We start from the raw sequence: 24096 nt of genomic DNA on the forward strand, positions 1-24096 counted from the left end.
TATTTCCCAGCATCTTTGCTTGACTAGAAATAGGAGCTCTATTCATTCTGCTCATGGCAGAGAATGTAAAACCATTGACTTTTTCTCCTACAAACAAATCTGGAAGCGAAATACGGGGCTATGTATAGTCTCTGGTTTTTTAACAAAACAGGGACACTACTAAATATTTCCAGAGCATCCTATTCTTTCCAACATTGGTAGACAGGAACAAGGAAAGGAAGCTAGAATTTATTGAATACTGTATGAATAAATTCTTTTAGGAAGATCAGCACGAGGCTGGTCCCAATGAAGTGGAGGTTAAAAATATTCCAAATGTCTGATTTTTCCAACGTGTTATTCCATTCCATATTCCCTAGGATTGATCACCTCTCCTCCTCTTCCTCATGTCCCAGGGTTCTGCGACACACTGTAATGGCACACAGAGCTCACAAGTGTCAAGGAAATGGTTCATGCAATTGTGGAAGCTGGCATGTTCCAAATCTGTAGTTCAGGATTCTCCTCACCCACATAGTCCCAGGGGAGGAGGAACCCAAATTGGCATGTTAGAGTTATTATAACAGAGTTAGGCACATTTGTTGTGGTCGTTAAGTGCCACTGAGTCACTTTGGACACATAGGGACACTGTATAGGGTTTCCACGGAGCAGGCTGGTGGGTTTGAACCACCAATCTTGTGGTTAACATTCCAGTGCTGGTCCTACCATACTACTGAAATCAACTTAAAACAACTAACAACAACATCACCACCGTCACCGCCGTCACCGCCGTCACCGCCGTCATCACCGTCACCACCGTCACCACCGTCATCACCGTCATCACCGTCACCACCGTTATCACCGTCATCACCGTCACCACCGTCACCATCGTCATCACCGTCACCACCGTCATCACCGTCACCACCGTCATCACCGCCGTTATCACCATCACCACCGTCATCACCGTCATCACCATCACCACCGTCACCACCGTCATCACCGTCATCATATAATCTCTTTACTAGTTGCTGTCTGGAGTCCTGGTGTAGTACTATAGGATAAGCACTGGACTGCTAAACACAAGGCTGGTGGTTCAATCCACCAATTGCTCCTTGGAAACTCTATATAGGGTCACTACAAGTTGGAACCGACTCTACGACCCTTAACAACAAGTTGTTAAGTCATTCCAGACTCCTGACAACCCCGTTTGTGTCATGGAGCAGAGCTGTGCTCCATGGGGCCTTTTCGTTTAAACTTTTTATTGTGAATTGAATGAAGGTTTATAGAGCAGATCATCAGTTTTATGTTCAACAAATCCGACATTTGATTCTATCTCAGTGATTACAATCCCCCCAATGTAAGGTCACGTACCCCACTCCCTCGCTGCGTTTCGTGCTTCCACTCCTTCTTCTTTCCCCACCCTTCAGAATTTGGTCCTTCAGTAAATGCTACCCCTTTGATCTTGCATGCTTGACCATTCTATGGTGTGTGTACCTCACTAGTGCTGTTGTGCCCCCTCCCCTCGTATACCTGCTTGTCTGAAAATGGAGCTACTGGAGTGAGTTCAGTTCTAGACCTGAAAGGGGACCAAAGGCCATAGTTTGGGGACTCTTCAACTATTTGACTAGTAAGTTGGGTCTTAGGTTTTTGAGTTTTGTTCCAGATTTTCTCCCACTCTACCCAGGACCTTCTAATGTGATCATTTTAACAGCAATTGCGTCACAGGGTTTTGAGTGGTTGATTTTTTCTGAAATAGATTGCCAGTCCTTTCTTTCAAGGCACGTTTGAGTGGACTGCAGCCGAGAAGCTTTGGGTTAATAACCGAGTGCCCTAACCGTTTACATGGACCAGGGACTCTGATGATGTCTCTCATAGTCCTTGATGTGTTGGCTTAACTTTCTTGTGTGAATGATCCTGAACATCTTTTTGAAAAGATTGATCTCAATCCCAGATTTGTCTGTGCCAATTTTAGTTTCCCATCTGGGAAGTCTCCTGTCACGTGGTGTGTTTTTTTTCTTTCTCAGGTATCCAGTCCTGACCTTTTAAAAGCAGGGCAGTTGATCCAACCGCCATTTATGGGGAATAAGTGATGCCAAAGCAAAGTTAGGCTATGCTGAATACTTTATTTATATTTTTCATGTAAACATAATTTGCTTTGTAGGCACAATATAACAAAAGCTCTAAAGCCACAAATACATTAGACAATGTTCAGTTCACTCCAATCAAGCTTAAATCACCGAGAAGCCTTCTCGTTCCTTTAAGGCAAACTGAGACGTTCTTTACACTTCTGGAAAAACAATCACAAGAGAAGGTGTTTAAAACGAAGGTATGTTAAATGGTTAATATATATATATTTTTTTGCCCATTCTTTATGGTATAAATTTATCTTTTTGATGAAATTTAAGTGTTCTGTTTTCTGCATTTTGAGGAGAGAGAAGGTCTTTCTTTAATCAGATGACACAGTTTGTGTTTATTGTGTTAACCTTGCTAATTACGAACATAGACTTGGAAAGAAATCATGCTTTTCCTCTGCAAATTACAAAGGCCTTTTGGATTCTGAGTACCACCAAGCTCCTACTTCCCCAGGGAGGAAAGAACTGCTACTACCACCAGTGGCTCGCTTCTCCCCCAAACCACCACCAATGAGTGGCTTCCAGCTCATCGTGACCCACAGGACAGGGCAGAACTGCCCCACAGGGCTTCCAAGGCTGTGAACCTTTGCAGAAGCAGACTGTTGCATCTTTCTTCTGCAGAGTGCCTGATGGGTTTGACTTTTCTGTTCGCATCCCAGTGCTTAACCCACCACACCATCAGGGCCGTTCTTTTCACTCTCCCTCCGCGGGAGAAAGATGAGGCTTTCTACTCCCATAAAGATTTACACCCTCGGAAACCCTGTACAGGGTCGCTATGGGTCGGACCTGACTCGATGGCACTTAACAACAACAGTCCTAGAAAATGCCATTTCTGTCCAAGCCACCTTAGGTAGGGGTTGCTTGGGTCAGGGTTCTTAGATTCCTTTTAGACTTTACTTTCAGTCTGGTAAGGGGAGAAGCAGGACCACCAATACAGTAATAACACAGGGATCCAGGATCAAATCTCCATATTTTGTCTCTCCATAGCACAGAAGTGTTACAGTGGTAAATCACAGGAGGAGATGATGATGTTGGTGTCGTCTTTAGACATACTCTCATCCCACTCATTAACTTACGAGCATGCACATCACAAGGAGGAGAAATTCCCTTCAAGTAACTATTTGGTGTAAGTGAGTCATCATCACAACTGAGCCTAGGGAAGAAGGTCAGGAGGTGGCAACTGTTAACAGAAGAACTTTGGGACTACAACAGGCAGTTGCTAAAATGTGGATATTCCCATCCCTTAGGGGAAGAGTTGGTCTACCATAATAAGGCTCACTGCGTGGGGAAATCAAACCCTCTGACAATGCAAACTGAGCTGGGAAGCTGATCACGTGGGACTCTTGGGGGGCAGGGTTTGATTTGTTAAGGATTCAGAACCTTTGAGTCAAAGGGACTGGGAGGATAGGCTAGCTAGCACCCCCTTGTGGAAGTGATGAGACTCTTCTAGGGTGTGCCTCTTTCATCTCTTAAGCAAGCCCCATCAAGTGGGAAGAGGATGGGTTTCTTCAAAGGTTTAGAAGCTTGAAAATAGATTAAATTCAAGTAGTTTGTTGTCTGATTTCCTACAAGCAGGGGTCCTGCCTAGGGTATGCACCATGACTTTATATCCCAGAGGAAAGGAATGATACATTTGGCATCAGCGGTTGCACACAAACCTTTTTCTATCATAGAGTTTGCTGCATTTGGAATAAACTTTGGCAAGAGAAAAGATAGTCTTTGAGCCTTCCAAATATGATTGATAAGGAAGCTCTTTTGGGGGGTTTCTTACCACCAGGAAATGAAAACAGCAAGCTGGTAATGCTGATGGAGTGTGTACAAACACAGTTGCATCTAAGAATCCCTTCTGAATTAGTCCCATGCTGTGCTGTGGTGAGTTTTCTTATGATCCAAATAAAATGCGTATGGTGACAGGTGGTCATTGCTCATGCGATGTGATTTCAGAGAAACAATCTCTGTGGCTGGGTCTCAAACTCTTGCTGTTGACCCATCTCCTATCCTGAAAAACCCAGATGTGTCTCTCCATGTTTACTGATACAAACCAACAAAAGGATCAAACCCTAAAAGGCTACAGGAGATTGGCACAAACCTTTTGATAGTGAAACCAATGAATGAAACAGGAAGTTGCCTCTTCAGAGGAGAGAGGGAAAGGGCTATTTTGAGAGGTTATAAATGGATGAGCCCCTGAATACAGCTCCTGGTCTACCCTCCCTGCCAGACCAATTGGCAAGCATTCTAATCAAAAGGATGGGAAACTGGCAGCAAAGAGTGTCCTTGGTCAGAAGAATTCTAGGGTCTGGGTAGTGTTTTGTGATAATACTTTCCAATCCAAACTTGTCTATATCCATGCCTGGTCTCACCAACACTGGCTCTGTGGGGTTGTCACAATTTGCAAGGCTATTCTAGAACTGTCGAGAAGGACCCCAAGGATGGATGGTTTTGATACAGGGGAGAGGGAGAATATCATATTCTGTGGGAGAGGGACATAATATTGCAATGGAATGGGATTGGCACTTAAATTCAAAGAGCAAGACTGATGACGTTTTTAGCTCAGCTGACTGCAGACAAACACAACACGCACTGGACTACAGCATTTGTTCACTGGGGCACAGAAGAGCTTTCTCAGCCTGGTCTTCTTCTTCCAAACCATCCTCACGGTCTCCTGTTTGCATCCTGGGTTACTGGATAAAAGGCATCCGCTCCTTGTTTTCACTGTCGCCCTCGTGGTCCTCCTCTTCCTCTCCTGCTTCGCTGGTCTCTGTGCTGTCATTGGCCATCTGCGATTCAACAGAGAGCATTACAAAGGGGTCTGCACCTTTTGTCTCCACTTTCTCTACACATCTGTCTGATGGTTTCTTGAGGAAGCCCTGTCCAGGACTAATGTGAGGACTAGGAGCCAGGGATGCTTGCTTTCCCTGGAAGGCAATGTGTGTGTGTGCTGGCTTAGTTGCCCCAAGAAGCAGTCTTGGAGATACAGATTTGAGTGCCAGTGGTTTGGAAGATGGGGAAGACCCCAGGATGCTGTGTTTTCCTGTCTGTGCTCTCAGACTACTCTGGAAGTACTGATTGGACTGCTTACCACATGCTTAGCACCGGACTGCTAACCACAAAGTCAGCAGTTCAAAACCATCAGCAGCTCTGCAGTACAAAAATGAGGCTATCTGTTCCCATAAAGATTTACAGTCTTGGAAGCCCTACACTGGGTGGCCATGAGCCAGAATCGACTTGATGGCAGAAGGTTTGAATTCTGGGGGTTTCTTAGCACTCATTTCACTCTGTGATGAATCCCACATCTGTGCAATCATGTGATTAAGGCAGGCCTCCCCTGAAAGCCTACGGCTGCTCTATTTCCTCCCACCTCAGCCATGCCTGCACCTGCTCCTGCTAGACCCTCTTGGGGATCGTGTGTTAGCTGGATTCCTGCGCTTTTCACTCACCAGTGGAGTTGGGGTCTTTTCTACATCCAGGATTAACTTGCCGATGTTCCCCCGGTCATGGATACGCTGCATAGCCTCCTTCACCTGAGACAGGGGAGAAAGGCCAACTCTGGTTAGGTGAGATGTTGTTGTTAAGTGTCACTGAGACAGTTCCAACTCATACCGACCCTATATAGGGATTCCAAAGAGCAGTTGGTGGGTTTGAACTGCCCACCTTGTAGTATTCAGTCCAGTGCTGATCCTACAATGCCACACCAGGAATCCCAGGAAGCAGCTAGAAAAAGCATCTGAGAAAAGCCAAACCATATGCTTCCCACCAGAGGGCACTGTGGCTCTAGCTTAGGGAGTAAGCAGGCACTGAAAGGTACCCAGATTGGATGGCATATACCCACATTCTGTGCAAGTGAGGATGACTGCAGGTTTGTAAACAGCTCCAGAAACAAGCTAGATGGCTTCCTTTTTCCTCCAAAGGGCCCTTTAGAATCCCAAGAGTTACATATTTCAGGATACATCAGCCACAGTAAATTTTCACCAGTAAGTTTTTCTTGTTGTTGTTATGTGCTGTGGAGTTGGTTCGGAGTCATAGCAACCCTGTACAAGATTTCTGAGGCTGTAAATCTTTACGGGAGCAGAAAGCCTCATGTTTCTCCTGCAGAACAGCTGGTAGTTTCAAACTGCTGACCGTGAGATTAGCAGCCCGATTTGTAACCACTACGCTACCAGTTAATGTCCTGCATACTTAAGATGTTTAAATACTATATAATGCTGACCCATATTTTTACTATATTGATTAATTAGTCAAGGTTGAGTTACATTTGTGAAAGTTCCCATGATTCCTTGCTAATAGGTGAAAACTTTTGACTCCAACTTTTTCCCAAGAGGTAATATTATTCCCCCCAAAAGAAGATCCACTGTCTCCGTCCACATGTTGGGGGCATGGCCCACCAATGAATGACTCTTGAGGCAACTCAAAAAGGCAAGAATGTGTTAGTATGATTCATAGTTTGTGAGGATTAAATGAGAGAAGGAAAGACCTTCAGGAAGCCCAGTGTTTGACACAGGATACACCTACCATTTTGTCAGGAAATGAACATGTAAACAGCTCTTTATAGAGAGTGGGGTGGGGGTCACAGCACATCAAGCCTAAATGTATTTCCTGAAGTCTCAGAATTGTAAATGCCTTTGTTCAACCAGTCAGTCCACAAATATTCATGAAATGTTGCTTCTCAGCCAGATTGCTGTTGCTGTTAAACATCATCAAGTTGGTTCTGAATACTATGGTTTACAAAACAAAACACACACACAAAACAAGTGTAAAACAGAGCACCTTCCTCTTGGGAACTTTATCTGCAGTTGATGGAGGAATTTTTGCTTATTTAAGAGCACAAGCCTTGTATTCATTTGGATACTGACTTGGCAGAACCATTAAAATGCTTGCATGCTAATTGCTTTTCTGGGAAGTTGTCCTTGGGACAGAATTCAAATTATGGGCAAAAAAACTTACCAAACAAATAACTCAATCACAGCATTGTTTTAATGGGGGGAAAAAATGGAAGCAATTTATATGTCACAGTATAAGAGAATGATTAAGTAAAGGCTCTTACATTTATCTAATGAATAGAAATGTTGTGAAGTGCTAATTCTAAAGAAAGGTTTTGGTGATATTGTTAAGTACACAAATCGAGATATGCCCTTTTATGTACAGCTCCATCAAAAGATATCCCTTGGAACAAAACCCAAAACTAAAGATAGGTGGAACCTGGAGATGGTGGCTCTTGGTCACCCTTTAGGTCTTGAACCAAATGCACCCAACAATAGATAGGAGTCCTGGTGTGGAGCTGTGGGTTCATGCGCCAGACTGCAAAGCCATTTGAACTTCAAGGTTGGCAGTTCAAGCTCACCAGCCACTCCTCGGAAACCCTATCCAGGGTCGCTATGGGTCGGAACCGACTCGATGGCACTTAACAACAACAATAGATAGGTATATTGGGGGGACAACAACACTAGTGAGGTACGCACACCATAGAATGGTCAATCATTTGAGATCAAAAGACCAGCATTTACCCAAGGACAAAATTCAGAAGCAAGAAGAAAGGAGGAGGAAGAGAAACAAGAACCACAGGGAGGAAGTTGGGTGAGGATTTTGCATGGAGGGGATTGTAATCACTGAGATGAAACAAAGTGTATCGTTTCTTGAATGTAAAGCTGATGATCTGCTCTATAAAGTACTGCTCAATTCATACTTAAAAGCTAAAGGAAAAAAAAAAATATCCTAGCCAATATACACACAAAGCTTTGAGAACCTAAAAACATAAAGATGAATGACCCAATATAAAATGGACAAAGGACCTGAACAGACATTTCACCAAAGAGGACGCTCAAATAACCACAAAACATATGAAAAGATGCTTAGCATCAACAACCAAGGCTGCGACGCTAATCAAAATCATAATTCACGCCCACTCAGATGACTAAGAGAGCAAGGCAAAATGGTACAGTCCTGTGGAAAACAGTGTGGCAGTTCCTTAGAAAACTGAAAATAGAACTCGGTTGTTGTTGTTAAGTACCATCAAGTCGGTTCTGACTCACAGCGACCCTGCATAGGGTTTCCAAGGAGTGGCTGGTGAGTTTGAACTGCTGACCTGTGGTTCAAACTGACCTTGCGGTCCAGTGCTCTATCCCACACACTACCTTATAATAATAATAATAATAAATAAGTAAATATACTATACCCACACCTAGATGTATACCCAAAAGACTTGAAAGGAGAGACTCAGACTTGTTCATTAATGTTCATTGCAGAACTATTCACAAAAGCCAGAAGGTGGCAACAACCTAAAGGCCCATCCACAGATGAACGGATCAACAAAATGTAGTACCTGCATCCAATGGAATACTTAATACTCAGCCAACAGGAGAGATGAAGTCTTGATGCGTTCTACAGTATAAATGTAGCTTGAATGCAGTTACCCTCTCTCTCTCATTGCCATTGAATTGAGTCCAATTCATAGAGACCCTATATAGAAGTTCTCAGGCTGTAATTCTTTATGGGAGCAGAAAGCCTCATTTTTCTCCTGCTGGTGGGTTTAAATTGCCAATCTTTCAGTTATCAGCTCAGTACATAGTATGTAGTTCGACCAGGGTGCCTTTGAAGACTTTATGCTGATTGAAAGAAGCCAATCAAAAGGTCAAATTTTATATGACCTCATTTATTAAAAAAAAAAAAAAAAGCCTGGAATGGCACTGTAGAATAAGCACTGGGCTGCTAACCAAAAAATCAAACATATCAGCTGCTCCTCGGAAACCCTACACAGGGTCGCTATGAGTCAGAACCGATTTGTGGGCAAGCCTACTAGCTGCTCCTCGGAAACCCTATACAGGATTGCTATGGGTTGGAATCGACTCGACGGCACTTAAAAACAACAATAACAACATATAAGAAGAAAGAAAATGACACTGTGTAGAGAAAAATGTTTACTAGTAGTTACCAGGTGTGGGATGGAGGGGATGAAGATGGTTAAGGGGGATAGAAAAACCACCTTAATTAAAAGGAGGGCTGCTCAGATAAGTATCGTAAATGCTGTCAACAAGGCGCACACTTACAAAAAGTTGATTTGGCGAAAGTTGTGTGATAGATAAATTGACAAGGGCAAGGAAAACGAAACTGAAATAGTATCTGCAGAGGATGCTGCTTGTTACTGTTGCTAAGGGTCTTCAAGTTGGTTCTGACTCATAGAGACCCTGTATAGGGTTCCCAAGGAGCCGCTGGTGGGTTTGAACTGCCGATTTTGTGATTCACAGTCCAGTGCTAATCCTACAGTGCCACACCAGGCTGCTTAGGTACAGTCAAACACCTCATGGAATTTGGGTGTCTTGGTTTGCAGGTTTATGGTCATGGTTTCATGAGGCATCCCAGCAAAACGGCCTAATACTTTTCCCTCCTACTTCACAACTCTGGCTAACACCTTGATTGTAGCCTCTGAGAGACCCTGATCCCAACGACCTAGCTGAGCCATGCCCCATTCGTGACCCACAGTAACCATGTAATAATCAGTGTTGTTGTAAGTCACTAAATTCAGGGTGATTTGTTATACAGCAATAGGTGCGTAGTGGTTACGAATCGGGCTGCGAACCTTAAGGTCAGCGGTTCGAAACTACCAGCTGCTCCGCGGGAGAAAGATGAGGCTTTCTACTCCCGTAAGGATTTACACCCTCGGAAACCCTGTACAGGGTCGCTATGGGTCGGAACCGACTCGACGGCACTTAACAACAACAACAACAATAGGTAACTAAGACATACATATCTTTGTGAATCTTCATAGCAACCTTGTAAGTCACACATCATACCCAGTTTACAGTGAAGTACGCTGCTATTCAGAGTTATAAGCACTGTGCCCAAAGATTACATGCGTACTGGTGACAGAATTGGGGTTCAAACTCAGGTCTCCTGGACTGTAGAACTAACGCTCTGTCACGATGCTGCCCAGACTGTTTCTGGGGATTCTGGAAGGCAGAGGAAGGTGGTAGGTAAAGATTCACACTGTAGTGGTCCTTGCATCCCATAATTCAGTTCTTTATTAACCATGACAACTCATTAAGCACCTGCAAACTCTTTAGAGACTGGGCACAACTTTTAAGCTTCTTCTCCAACAAGACAGAGCCCAGGGACATGGAAAAGCTGTTTTCTCACCAGTTGAAGCTTATTGCCACATGAGGAACAAAAGCCTCCTTGCAGGGCTGGCTCGGATTGGCATATTTTCTTTCTGATATAAACTAGCTTCTGTGGGGGGACTGGAGTTGAGACCCTGGAGAAAGAGCCAGACAGACTAGCAGGAGACCCTGAAAGTGGTTCTGCCATTTGAATTTATGTCCTCTTCTCGGGCTGTTCCTAGAAAATGCTTAAAAGCCCTACTGAGAACAACTTAGAAGGAAAGACACGAACATTCTGATCCGTTCTGTCTGGGATTCTGTCTGGTGCTTTCTGTACGTGGAAAAGCATACCCATCTCCCAGTAGACTGACGATGACTCACAGCGACCTCACGGGTGCACTCCTGGCTCTTCCAGGCCTTTCTTCGGAGGTGCCATTTGTTGTGGTTGTGTGCCATCGAGTCAGCTCCAACTAGAGCAGGCGAGGCAACCTTTCTTCTGAAAAAATTTATAACATCATTCACAGGCCATACAAAATTATCAGCGTAAAAATTAGCCTGCTATATTTGGTCACAGACTCCTGGTGTGGTGCTGTGGGTTAATGCGCCAGACTGCAAAGCCATTTGAACTGCGAGGTCGGTGGTTCAAGCTCACCAGCCACTCCTTGGAAACCCTATACAGGGTCACTATGGGTCAGAATCGATCAACAGCACTTCACAACAATAAATATTTGGTCACACATTTAATTAATTCACCCGGCATGTGATAGCTGCTCTGTAAACCTTCACTCAATTCACATAAAAAGGATTACAACCTGGAAACTCTCTGGGGCACTTCTCCTCTGCCTTACAGGGTCTCCATGACAGTGCAGGATGGTAAGGTTAAACACAGAATATTATTAAAGTCAATTTCACTGGTTCCTTTTCACTTCTGTGAAATTTGAAACATGTGTGGCTCAGATTACAATTCTGTGGGATGGCGTTCACTGGGTCCCTCAGGAGCTGATGTCTGATGTCCTTTCAGGCTGACTGCCTCCCGCTCTCCTCGTCCACTCTGACTGGGACTCACTGTGTCTCCAGTCTTGCTGGACTGCCCTGAGGGACTCTCCCTGATCCTCCAACTCGGGTCCAGGTGATTCTCCCTAGGTTCTTCAGCACCTAGGGCTGCCCAACATTGTAACCCTGACAGCGGGGCTTACTAACTACTCACCTGCTGCCAACAGAGGCCAATAGAAATGGAAGGAGAACCACAGGTGTAATCAAAACTCTTATAACAGTCGCCATAAGAGAGGTTAAAAGAAATCAGGGATATTAGTTTTCACAACAGATTTTATTCAACTTATATCTAAAATATAGAATCCTGGTGTGACACTGTAGACTAAGCATTGGATAGTCAGTTCGATCTACAAGGTTGGCAGTTCAAACTCATCAGCTGCTCCTTGGAAACTATAGGGTTGTTAGGAGTCAGAATCAACTCAACGGCACTTACTTAACAACAACAACAGCATCTAAAATAGTATCATTCAACATATACTCAATATAAAAAGTATTAACTAGGTGCTTTACAGTCTTTATTATTATTATTACTGTGCTAAGTGTAGTGGTTACGAATTGGACTGCGAACCTTAAGGCCAGCAGTTCGAAACTACCAGGCGCTCCGCGGGAGAAAGATGAGGCGTTCTGCTCCTGTAAAGATTTACAGCCTCGGAAACCCTGTACAGGGTCGCTATGGGTCGAAAACGACTTGATGGCACTTAACAACAACAACAACAACAAGTGTTTGGACCACCATCTGTACGTCTGTCTGTCATACTGTGGCTGGCTTATGTGTTGCTGTGATGCTGGGCGCCACCAGTATTTCAAATTCCAGCAGGGTCACCCATAGTGAAAGGGCTTCAGTGAACTTTCAGGCAAAGGCAGACTAGGAAAAAAGGTCTGGCAATTTACTTCCAGAAATGAGCCAATGAAAACCCCAAGGAGCCCAAGAGAACGTCGTCCAATGCAGATCTGGAAGCTGAGCTTCCTAAGGTAGAAGCCACTACCACATGGTTACAGCAATAGATACAAACAATGCAGATCTGGAAGCTGAGCTTCCTAAGGTAGAAGCCACTACCACATGGTTACAGCAATAGATACAAATACGTCAGGGATCGTGAGGATGGCATTGAATCCGTCAGTGTTTGCTTATGTTGTACGAAGGGCCTCCATGAGTCAGAACTGACCATAACCACAGCAAGTGAGAGGGTGGTAGCACTGTTGCATGTTTCACTTCAGAGCTGCCACACGCCAAGTGCTCAGTGGCTACATGCAGCTCTCAGCCACCCTGTGCAAAGCACAGTTCTAGATGGAGGGGATGGTGACCTTTACTTCAGAATTCCCAGGAGCATGGTGGCTCTGAGTGATAAACAGTGGACTGCAAATCACAAGGTCAGCGGTGTAGCTCTGTAGGAGAAAGATGAGACTTCCTGCTACCACCAAGATTCCCAGCCTCAGAAACCCTAAACAGGGTTGCAGTTGGTACTGACTGATTCAATGGCACTTAACAATAAACAACCTTAGAGTCCCCAGTGTTAGGTAGTGACTTGCAAATGGTAGCCATACAGAATGAATGAATGAATGAATGAACAGGTGGGATTATGGGAACGTGAAACACCAGATAGTCAGGCTGTGCCCACGTTTTTGTTCCTTCTTTCCCACCGCCCAGAGGCCCTCGACTGGACAGCTGTCTCTTGCAGACATACTCAGTGCTGCCTGGGTGGCCCCATTAAGTCTGCCCATAATCAAGACCACAGGGCCCCCACACCCAGTCTGAGACTACAGCTGCGAGGTTGGCTAGATCTGCTCTCAGCAGCTGGATTTTTCCAGGAGGAGGATTCTGGACATACTCAGGCCAGAAGGTGGCTTCTCACCCAGACAGTGGAAGGAAATTTGAAGCATGTCATTCAGACATCTCAAGGTGCCAAGAATCTGTGCCAAAAAGACTGTGTGAGCCTTACTTCTTGTCCCTGGGAGGCTGGCTTGAGACCACCTCAAGCGGATGGTGGCAGGAGGTTGTAGAAACATCTCATGTCAGAAGAGTGGAGTCCCAGACCAGGTTGTGCTTTACAAAGATAAAACCATTCCTGAAAGAATCCTCATGTCGCTGTACTTCTGGTTCCTTACACGTCCAATGATGATGCTTAATTTAGTCTCTGCTACCCATTCATGCAGTCCCTCATTCAACTGTGCCAAAGTGCACAGGCTGGCAGACCGGGGTGGGTGGAACAGTATGCTCACTCTGTTCCCAGAGAATCTCAATAAAACATTTTCACAATTAAAGCATGTGGATTAAATAGTGCTCCCTGGTGGTGACTAAGTGGGTTGTTCCAGTCTTAAGATCAGACAGAGGGCACGTGGTGAGTTAGAATAATGGGCCCATCTCCAAAGATGTTCACGACTCATTGCATACAAGTTGTACATGTTACCTTACATGGTAAAAGGATTTGATAGAGTTTGTTGGCTGAGGAGATGGCCCAGGTGGGCTTAACATAACCCCCCTGGTGATGATGTTGTTTATAAAAGGGAGGCAGGGGATTAGAGTCAAGAGAAGGAGATGTGAAGATGGGAAGAAAGGTTGGAGTGATGTGGCCACAAGTTAAGGAATGAGAACAGCCTCTAGGTGCTGGAAAAATTAACCATCCTCATTTTAAAGATGGAAAAATTAAGGCTCAGAGAACCTGAATATTCATCTAGAATCTTACCTCCTAGGAAGGGGCAGAGCCGGGCTATAAGACCAGGTGGCTGTCCTCAAAGTCTACTGTATGGACAATCACCAGACTTTCTAGCTCACCTCCCTGCCCAAGACCCACACTCCTCCGGCCCCATATTGGCACCATTTAGAGAAAGAAAGGGGCAGATCTGGGGAAGACTCTGCTTTCAACTCCCTCAAGTCCCTTGCTTCACAGGAGGTAACACAAGTCCTGGTGTGGCATTGTAGGACTGGTTTGAACCATGAGGTCAGTGTCTCCTTGGAAACCCTATACTGGGTCGCTAGGAGTCAGAACCACCTCTATGGCACTTCACAACAACAATACCAAGGGTCAGAGGGGTCACTTTCCAAGTTTGTTGTGGAATTATGTAATAAACCAGGTCTCTGGTGTCTAGACCGTCTCTTCCTGGATTCATCACTCTGTCTTCCTAAAGTATCTTAGATAATCTTGAGATATCTTCCAAGCATTCCAGACAGTGACATTGAGCCACATTCATGGGGAGGCTCCGGAGTGAAATAAACAAATCAGTAGATCTGCATTAATGAGTCTAGCTACCCAGAGTGAAATCACTTTAAATGAATCATTTTGAGACTCTTAATTAGAATGCTGCAATCTCTGTGCTGTGGTCTGTCATTAGCCTTGAAGAAAATAGCTGGAACAATTACCAAAGAAGATGGGGCGCCCAAGAAAACTCCCTTGGTTTGGCTTGAAGTTCTCTCTTCCCTGAAGTTTCCAGCTGCCATTTTCTTCTCATCTAAGGGTTGTGTGTGTGGTGGATGTCTCTTCTCTCCATGCTTCCCGCTTCTACCCCAAGCAGCCTCCATGGACACTGTGCAAGTCTACTGATTTGTTAATTTAGGTCCAGTGCATCCCAACTCATCAGAGCTGACCCGGTGCCTCTGGTTCCATTCTCTCAACAAAGACCACTGGCATTCAAGACTCAGAGCATGACCACTGGGCAAAACCCCCTCCACCCCATCCCACACCCTGCCTCGGTAAATGGGTTTTTTCCCTTTTTACTTTTTGTTGTTGTTGTTTTAAAAGTGTAATGCAACATGTTCCCATTCAAGATTTTTCACATGTACAATTTAGTGACATAAATGACACTAATCCTTGCCAAGATTTCCATCACCATACACATGAACGCACCACTTCCTGTGGGGAAAATTGAAATGGCCTAACAGAGGAGCAGTAGATATGGGTAGAATCATCTCTGTGTGCACCAGTGTTAGGGGTTCTGGATGCCTCAGTCAAGGCTGAGAGGGCTTGTGGGAGACACAGATGGAATCAACGAGTGACTCAAATCAATGCAAGACTGTTGTTGTTGTTGTTGTTTAAGTGCCTTCAAGCCAGTTCTGACTCATAGCAACCATGTATAGGGTTTCCGAGGAGCAGCTGGTGTATTTGAACCACCAACCTTGTGGCCACAGTCCCACACCCACTTGATAAGTGCTGGGATGATGTTATAAGATTGTGAACGGAGGACTTGACTTGGAAGCCAGTGAGTCCCTGAGTGGCGCAAAGGGTTAATGAGCTCAGCTGCTAACTGAAAGGTTGGAGGTTCAAGTTCACCCAAAGATGCTTTCATTCTGACAAATCAGTCACTGAAAACCTACGGAGCACATTTCCACTCTGACACACCTGGCTGGAGTCATCATGACAACAGCTGGTCTGTTTTTTTCTGGGAGGAGGGTGACATCAGGGAGAGCTTCTCTGAGGAAGTGACAACTGAGCCAGGATTTAAAGGATGAGTAGGAGTTTACTAAGACAAAAAAAGGAGAGTGGACCATTCCAACTACAGGATGGGGACTACAGGAGGAAAGATGGAAAATGACCAAGACAGACAGAGGTAAAAGGGCAAAAAAAGTGAGTATGGAGCAAGATGCCAGCAAGGAAGGCCTGGAATTTGGTCCTACCTTCTAAAGGCTTTCCTGGGACGCAGTTGTGCACCGCAAATCAGACAAAACTTTGAATCTTCTTCCATTTCTATCCACCATCGACTGAGTGGCCAGTTTCTTCACATGGTAATGACAGTTAGCAGTAGTCAGTCTTTGTTTCTGGTCTTGTTTAATGCATGACTCATAACAAATTATGAATAACATTACAAAGAATGGGGGTGCCAGAACACTTCATTGTGCTCATGCAGAGCCTACACATAGACTAAGAGGCAGCTGTTAGAATAGAACAAAGGTTTCTGGTTTCTTCATGTTTTAAGATCAGGAAATTATGTGCCAGGGTTGTATCCTTTCACCAAAGTTTATCAATCTGTATGATGAGCTAATAATTGGAGATGCTGGACTATATGAAGAAGAAATCAGCATGGGAATTGGAGGGAAGGTTCTACAGTAATACAAGGAGTATGAACTCCTTAGGACAATCAACCATATGAGTTCAAAAGGGCAGCTTTTGTGCAGGGATAAAGCTCAGAAGGGGGCAAAGGACAGGAAAGAAAGATGAAAACAGGAAACACAGGTGGAAGGGAGATGAGAACAATTACCTTGTGGGAATTTTGGTCAGTGTCACAAATCAGAACGTGTCTGAATTGTTGAATGGAAAATCAATTAGCTCTGTAAACTTTCACCCAAATCCCAGTAAAAAGTTATAACAAATCCCAAGAACAGAAAGGTGAATAGCTTCACACCAAATAAATAAATAAATAGATAAATGAATAAAAATAACTTGTGATATGCAAATCACATCACCTGCTTGATGAAAGCAAAGAGGACTTGAAGGTACAGACTCAGTATGGATTATACCTCAATATCAATAAAACAAAAAACCCTCACAACTGTATCAATAAATACAAAAATATCCCCAGTAGACCAGTAAGTAATATCATGATAAATGGAGAAAACATTGAAAGTGTCTTAAATTCACAACCAAGGCCTATGGAAAGAAACAGTAGTCAAGAAATCAAATGGCATGTTGCACTGGGAAAATGTGCACAAAAAAACCTCTTTGAAGTGTTCAAAGGCAAAAATGTCACTTTTAGGACTAAGGTGTGACACCTGACCCAAGACATGGTATCATCAAATTGTCTTATATGAATTGACCGCAAGGTCACTTTGAACAGCAAAGTCGGTCAGTGATTCAAACTCACCAACCACTCCTCTACTGGGTTGCTATGAGCCAGAACTGACCCAAGGGCACTTAACAACAACAACAACACATGCATGTAAAAGCTGGACGATGAATAAGAAAGAATGAAGAAGAACCGATGAGTTATGGTGTTGGAGAAGGTCATAAGAACCATGGACTGTCAGGAGGATGAACAAATCTATCCTGGAAGGACCGTCACAATGCTCCTCAGAAGCAAACATGGTGAGACTTTTTTCTCATGGACTTTGGACATGTGATCGGGAAGGGCCATCCCTGGAGAAGGACACCTTAGCTTGATAAAGTAGAGGGTCAGTGAAAATGAGGCAGACCCCCAGTGAGATGGGTTGACACAGCACCTTCAACAACAGCCTCAAACATGGCAATGATGGTGAGGATGGCGTAGGACCAGGCAGAGTTTCATTCTGAGTCCACAGGGTCACTGTGAGTCAGAACTGACTCAGAAGCACCTAACAACAACAACAACAATAGTCAATTTCCTTTTGAAGGGTGTGAAAGGCACCAAGTCATTAAGGTACAAATGACACCACTTAATAACCAAAGAACTTGACTTGTGCTATGAATAATAATAATGAGTGCCACCTCAAATAGGAAAAAAAATGAAAGATGGATTGTTTCACAGATCACTGTGCCTATGAAATGATAAATTAAAAGCTTTGCAAACAAAGAAATTAGTAATGCTGCAATTAAGAAGCAGATCTACCAAAGTCATCTGTGGAATAGTACTCCTATTAACAATGTCCATCTTTGGGATGGATTGATTTGAGTTTAAAACCCAAAGCGGGTGTTTAAAAATAGTGTTATTTTTAAATTCAAGGAGACTTGGAATCTAGAATTTCAGTGTTATGCCAAGTAATTTCAGGTTTTAAGTGAGGGAACCCTAAGATTTTGATCTGTATGGAAGAGTGACTGGAAAACAAATTGTCAGAAACTATGGTTAGACCAGAGAATGAAACAGCAGACTCTATTTTGGACCAGTCACCAAATAGAATTTTTTGCCAGAATGTGAGGACAGACTAGAGTGAGTGACGCCAGAGAGAGAGGTGGCTAGGATACATTTTTTAAGGAGGCACTCATTCTCAGGGTTATGCAAACCCAAGACCAACACCTGGGAGTGGGTGCCACCTTATATTTTCCACCCTAGCCACCTTTCTACCTTTATCTTATTCTTGACCCTGTAAGGATGGCTGGAAGTGAAGTGCTAATGTAGCTGTTAGAAGAAATGTGTTTGCTTTGTCAATGGGCAATCAATAGGGCATGCAGTAGAGGGGCCAGTAGTAGGGACACTGGCTCAGAAGAGGTAAAGATCATTCTAAAAGGAAGGAGGGAATTCAAACACCAACAGAGTATGCCTTAGAAGGTATAATTGATCCAGAGTACTTCAGTGGCACTCCTTCCTGGGGCAAATACACATCATGTATTTGCATAAGGGGTTCAAATAATTAAACACTGCACTCAAAACGAGAGATCCCTTTAATCCATTACCAAGTCACAGTTTACTGACTTGACATGAAAGACTGAGATGAAATCACCCCCTTCCGACCCATGTCTCACCATTGCATCTTCTAAGGGTGAAAGCTGTAAGACGCAGACCCCATTGAAAGGCTGAGCCTCTAGGGAAAGCCAAAAACAACGGAGGAGACACAAACATCACCAGCAGTGAAAATTTGGCCCCTGACACCTGCAACTCCAACAAATAATAACGTATAGCATGGATATAAGAGTGGTCCTGTTTGTGCCAGAAGTGTGGAGCTGAAGAGGGGTTCCTACAGGATCCTCACACATGGAAGGCAAGGATGGGGCGGGCTGGAGGCTGCAGTGATCAATGCACCAGCAGCGGCCCAGACATTGTATCAGGAGAAGGTGGGAACCTAAGACGTAAGAGACTCAAGGAAAGAGCTGACTCTCAAATCCACGCCAATTTCAGCAAAGAGGAGGCGGCAGCTAATCTACAGAGTGGTGGAGGATATTGTTCATCATCATCACAGCAGCTGACAGATGATGAGTGCTTACCATGTGCTGTCACTGGGGTGAGCACTCGGTGTGCATTATTTTATTGCATTACCTCAACCCCATGAGGTCAGTGGAAGTCTGTCTGCCTGTCAATCAGGGGTACATAAAAATATCCTTCCTTCTCCCTGGCATCTCTATTCCCTATTGCTCAGACGTGATGGATCACTGAGGTTTAGCAAGGTCAAGTGGTTTGTCCAAGGTTGAACGATAGAATATGGAGAAGCCCGTTTTCAAACGTACGTCCCCAGAGCTTGAGGCACTGCAGCCAGTTCTGGGGCAGTGATGGCACTAGCAGGGGAGACTAGGAGGTCCAGAAGGGAATGGAAGGCTACAGGGCATGTGGATATCATCGTAGGGCCAGAAAGCATTCTTTCCTCTGTACTTTCATCAGCACCTTGCTTGTATTTGGGTTACAGTATTTATTCCATTCTCTCTCTCGTTTATTTCCTTCTTAATATTTTACTGTGATGATTCTTAATTTTTTATAGAGAAAAGCTACAAAGCAAGTGAGGCTCTCCTTTAGCAGTTTCTATACGTATTAACCAGTGATTTGGTTATAGTGTTCATCATGTGTCAGCATTCTCATGGCTGCTTCCCTTTTGGTTAGGTTGGTGGTTCAAACCCACCAGATGCTCCTCAAAAGACCCTATACAGAGCAGCTGCGAGTTGGATCCAACTCGACAGCACTTAACAACAGGCCGGGTTTAGAAGTTTATTTTGAGAAGTACAGTGTTCACGGGTGATATCATTTATCTTATGAGCCACCCTGTCTTCTGACTGATAGCAGGCTTCTGGAAGCTTAAAGGGTATTCAAATCTCTGCTGGTTCAGTAACTCTAGTCTTTTTTTTGTTTGTTTTTTTATGAGGCATTTGAGTTTTGTTCTACATTTGTTTTCTGCTCCATCTAGGGCCTGCTACCATCCTCCTCGTTGGAATGGTTGGTAATTGTAGCTGGGCACCATCTAGTTCTGGTCGCAAGATAGGTGAGGCGATGGTTCCTGTAAGCTACTTTCTTCTTTGAATCTTTTGTTTCCTTCTTTTTCTTCTCCTTCAGATGCACAGAGACCAATCGCTACATCTTACATGCTACTCACATTCTATTCTCTCTTGAAGGGTCTCTCAACTTTGGCATCACTGACCTTTTATTTTGTTTGATAGTTAACAATTGGGTTTATTGATTGAGCTGCGTCTTAGTACAAACACTGGGGTTTGTCCATGATGCTCCTGAGGTACAAAGCCCAGACATTCTGCCAATCCTCTTTAGCACTAAAACCAGGAAGTTGACAGCCAAGTTCATCATCTGTCATCTTCATTTGTCCAACAGCTAGTGCCGGACATAGCACCTTCTTCATCTTGAACTTGATGGTGGACTTCACCTCATTTTTGTTAACCACCCTAGTTTCAGTGTGGGTGCTCAGGGAAGGGAAATTGCTAGCCTTATTCAGGCCTGGTTCCAGGATCTTTGGAATTTGCTTGTTCAGGGACTTCAGAGAACAAGAGGTATCCTACTTCTTGGTCAGCTTTTTGACCAGCTTATTTTTGTTGAGTTTCTTGAGTGCCTCAGTGTCCATGCGAGGGATCGCCACAATCTTTGCGTCGTCTCTGTACTGCTGGTCCCCCAGGACACACACAGAGAACTTGGGAGACAGTGAGTAGGGTGAACTGCAGGCTGGCAGTGCCCAAGAAGTGCATAGGCTTCTGAGGGTCACAGTTCTTTAAACTGACCTGCAACTTCACCGTTTCCATAAACTTCCGGTGCTTGCGCTACTTCCGGGGCACGACTTCCGGCACCATTTCCAGAGGGTGTCTCGGGAGGCTTTTGCTGCTCATGGTGCTTAGCATGGTAGTAACCAGAAAAAAAACCCTCACTGACCTTCTGGGTTAAAGAATTCTTTTTATAGGGGGCGGGGTGCCCTATGTAACGTAGGATGTTCAGCAGCATCGTGGGCCTCTACCCATTAGATAGAATTTAGTAGTACTCTCCAGTTGAGAAAATAAAAAATATAACCAGTCATTGCCAAATGCCACTCAGAGAACAAAATCACCCCCTCAGTTGAGAACTATGGTGTCATGAGAGCATATTCCTCATTTCCATCCCCTGATTGGTCCGTGGGATCCACAACAGCAAGAAGATAACTTCATCTCAACACGCATCTAACACCTGGGGCGGAGACTTCCTCTCAGAACTTTTTTCACTGGTACACAGCAAATAATCACAGAAGAATATGTTTCCTGTCCTCAAAATGTCCACTGTTTAGGACTGAGGATTTCCTGTCTGAGAACCAGGTGGCTTTGCTTTTGCAAAGTATGATGCCCTGATATTTCAGGCTGCTGGAGAGTCAATTCCAACTCATGGCGACCTGCTATGTGCCAGAGAAGAACTGTGCTCCACAGGGGTTTTAATGGCTGTTTTTTTCAGAAGGAGATCGCCTGGTCTTTCTTCTCAGGTGCACCCAGAGGCTGCATTTCCTTTACCCTAGAACAACCTGTTCAAAATCTGTGGAGGCACTCTACTCTGGGTGATTCTGGACTCCGAACTTAGAGAACCCCTGAATCGGGGTGTTCATTGAATGAACATTGTCTTTGACTATGAGTCAGTCTTTGTGGCCTAGAGACCAGAAACAAGGAAGACAAGGCCCTTGATCTGCCTGCCTTATGCTTTCAGATCTGGAGAGAATTTAGTACAATGCTTGATTCAGGCATGAGCTGATGTATCATTGCACATTGGGAATCTGCAAGCACAGCTACAATCCAGGGTAAATGAGAAGGAAAGAGATCTCAGCTTTAGTTCTGTACTCGCCTCAAACACACTACAGGATAATGCATTGGGCCACAAGATCGGTTTGAACTGGAAGGTCAGCTGTTCAAACCCACCAGTCATTCCTCAAAACCCCTAGACAGGGTCACTATGGCAGGGTCTCTGTGGGTCGGAATCGACTTCACACCAAAGCATCCCATAGCATGATTTTTGCTCAGTGCATTAAGAAACCCTCAGGATATTGTTTTCCCCCTAATTAAGCTCTCGCAGTGGCTCCATGGGCCCTCAGCTGAATTCCATTTACTCATGGTGGTGGTTATGTGCCAGGGAGTTGATTCTGACTCAGCAACCCTGCATGGCATTTCTGAGGCTGTAAATCTTTACAGGAGCAGAAAGCCTCACTTTTCTCCCGCAGACCAGCTGGTAGTTTCGAACTGCTGACCTTGAGGTTACTAGAGCTCCTTTATTTCTGGCAGACCCATCTCTGTGGTTGCAAGGTCAGAGGATGTGTGTGCATGAGTTAGAATCAGCAGGTTCTTTGGGTAACCGCAACTCAGGGCACAATGAGCCAGATCTTACTGTGTGTGAGCTGGAACATCAGTAAGCTTGGGGCCTGTTTCACCAGGAGGAAGGAAACAGGATCCATTGCAAACCAAAGGCTAGTTAAGATGTACATCCTTGAATTAGGGAACACAAATCACTGCGCTGTCAAGCAAAAACAAATCCAGAAATAAAACTGTATTTGGTTACCACCACATCCAGGCAAATAATTATTTGCATATGGATAAGGACTTGGCAATAATAGCTTAAAGAAATCACACCCAATGTAAGGCTAAAGGAATCAATTATTTCTTTTCTTTTCTTATAAGCACATGGTAATGTTGGAGTATTATCAGCTTGCTTTTGTTTTTCATCATTTTCTTTTTGGATTTTTAAAACGCCCTTTTATTATAAAATAAAATTCAGGTACAAAGAGCAATATGAAATCAATATGTAGTTTTCAGCCACCAAGGCCAAGAACTGGGATCTTGGCAGCCAAGCTCAGCCCCCTTCTGAGTTTTGGATCCCAGGACTAGTAAAGTTCTCTCTCCTCTCCAGAGGCACACCTCGCTTTATTGGGCTCTGCAGAAACTGCATTTTTTAGCAAATGGAATGTTTGTGGCAACCCTGCTTCCACCATGTTTATTAACCCCATCTTCCCCATGGCAGTTCCACTCTGCGTCTCTCTGTTGCGTGCTGGTCACCCTCACAGTATTTCCCACTTTTTCTTTATACTGTTTGTATATTTCATAGATTATGGTGGTGGTTATGTGCCATGGAGTCAGTTCCGACTCATAGCGATCCTGTACAGGATTTCCAAGGCTGTAAATCTTTATGGGAGCAGAAATCCTCATCTTTCTCCCGCAGAACAGATGGTAGTTTCGAACTGCTGACCCTGAGGTTCGCAGCCCGATTTGTAACCACTACGCTACCAGAACTCCTTCAAAGACAGATGAGATCAGAGGTAATTTGATTTATCTTCATCCGCTTTTGTTAGCATTTGAAACAGATGGACTTGCCAGTTCCAGAACCTTCCTCATGTTCCCTCCATCAGTGTCTGTGTGACTCTGAAGCCTAATTTTTAAGGATCTCTGCCCATTTGCTGAGGCATGGAGGCGAAACAGACGGCTAAACTCCTCTTCGTCTCTTTCCCGTGAGCCTGACAGCTCAGTTGTTTTTTGTTTTTTTTACTTCTCCAAGCTCCAAGGAATATTTATTAGCCTTCTCAGTGTGTTGCCATGGCAAAGAGATGAAAACCACGTTCGGTACAGGAACAAGTCAGAGAGTGAGGGAAGCATTGTCTTCCCTGAAGAGGTTCACTGTGAAGCAGGAAGTGGCCTCACAAACTGGGCACTGGACTGACCTGCCAGGGGCCACTGTGGGAGACAAGACAGACCTTCTCAGAACGTCCCTTAACAGGCAGAGTCAGGTAGAAGTTAGTAATAAGAAACTCAAAGTATAGCCACACCAGGTAAGCAGGAAATGTCTTTAAAGTCTCTAATAGGTTTTAAAAGATCTCGTAAGGGTTTAAAACGTCTCTAATCTAGTAATTCTATTTCCGGTACTATTTGCAAGGATGGTACAGGACCTGGCAGTGTTTCAATTGGTTTTGCACAGGATCACTACGACGCCTTGGTAAAGTGGAGGACCACTGGGTGGCGCTGTGGATTAATGAGCCAGACTGCAAAACCGTTTGAACTGCAAGGTCGGAGGTTCAAGCTCACCAGTTG

General features: G+C 44.4%; 1 protein-coding gene and 1 pseudogene across 1 annotated transcript in view; both read right to left on the reverse strand.

Annotated features, from left to right (window-relative positions):
- Nucleotides 1-4555: 4555 nt before the first annotated feature.
- VAT1L (vesicle amine transport 1-like) overlaps nucleotides 4556-24096 on the reverse strand; it is a 183128-nt gene continuing 163587 nt past the window's right edge. The window contains exons 8-9 of the mRNA XM_006860149.1: nucleotides 5543-5626; nucleotides 4556-4882 (exon numbers count right to left, since the gene is read on the reverse strand). Coding sequence (XP_006860211.1) covers nucleotides 4784-4882; nucleotides 5543-5626 — 183 coding nt within the window. The 3' untranslated portion in view covers nucleotides 4556-4783. The remainder of the gene's footprint in view (nucleotides 4883-5542; nucleotides 5627-24096) is intronic.
- On the reverse strand, nucleotides 20259-20898 carry LOC102840050 (annotated as a pseudogene).

The sequence above is a fragment of the Chrysochloris asiatica genome, unplaced genomic scaffold (genome assembly GCF_000296735.1).
Source record: "Chrysochloris asiatica unplaced genomic scaffold, ChrAsi1.0 scaffold00037, whole genome shotgun sequence".
Lineage (NCBI taxonomy): Eukaryota > Metazoa > Chordata > Mammalia > Afrosoricida > Chrysochloridae > Chrysochloris > Chrysochloris asiatica.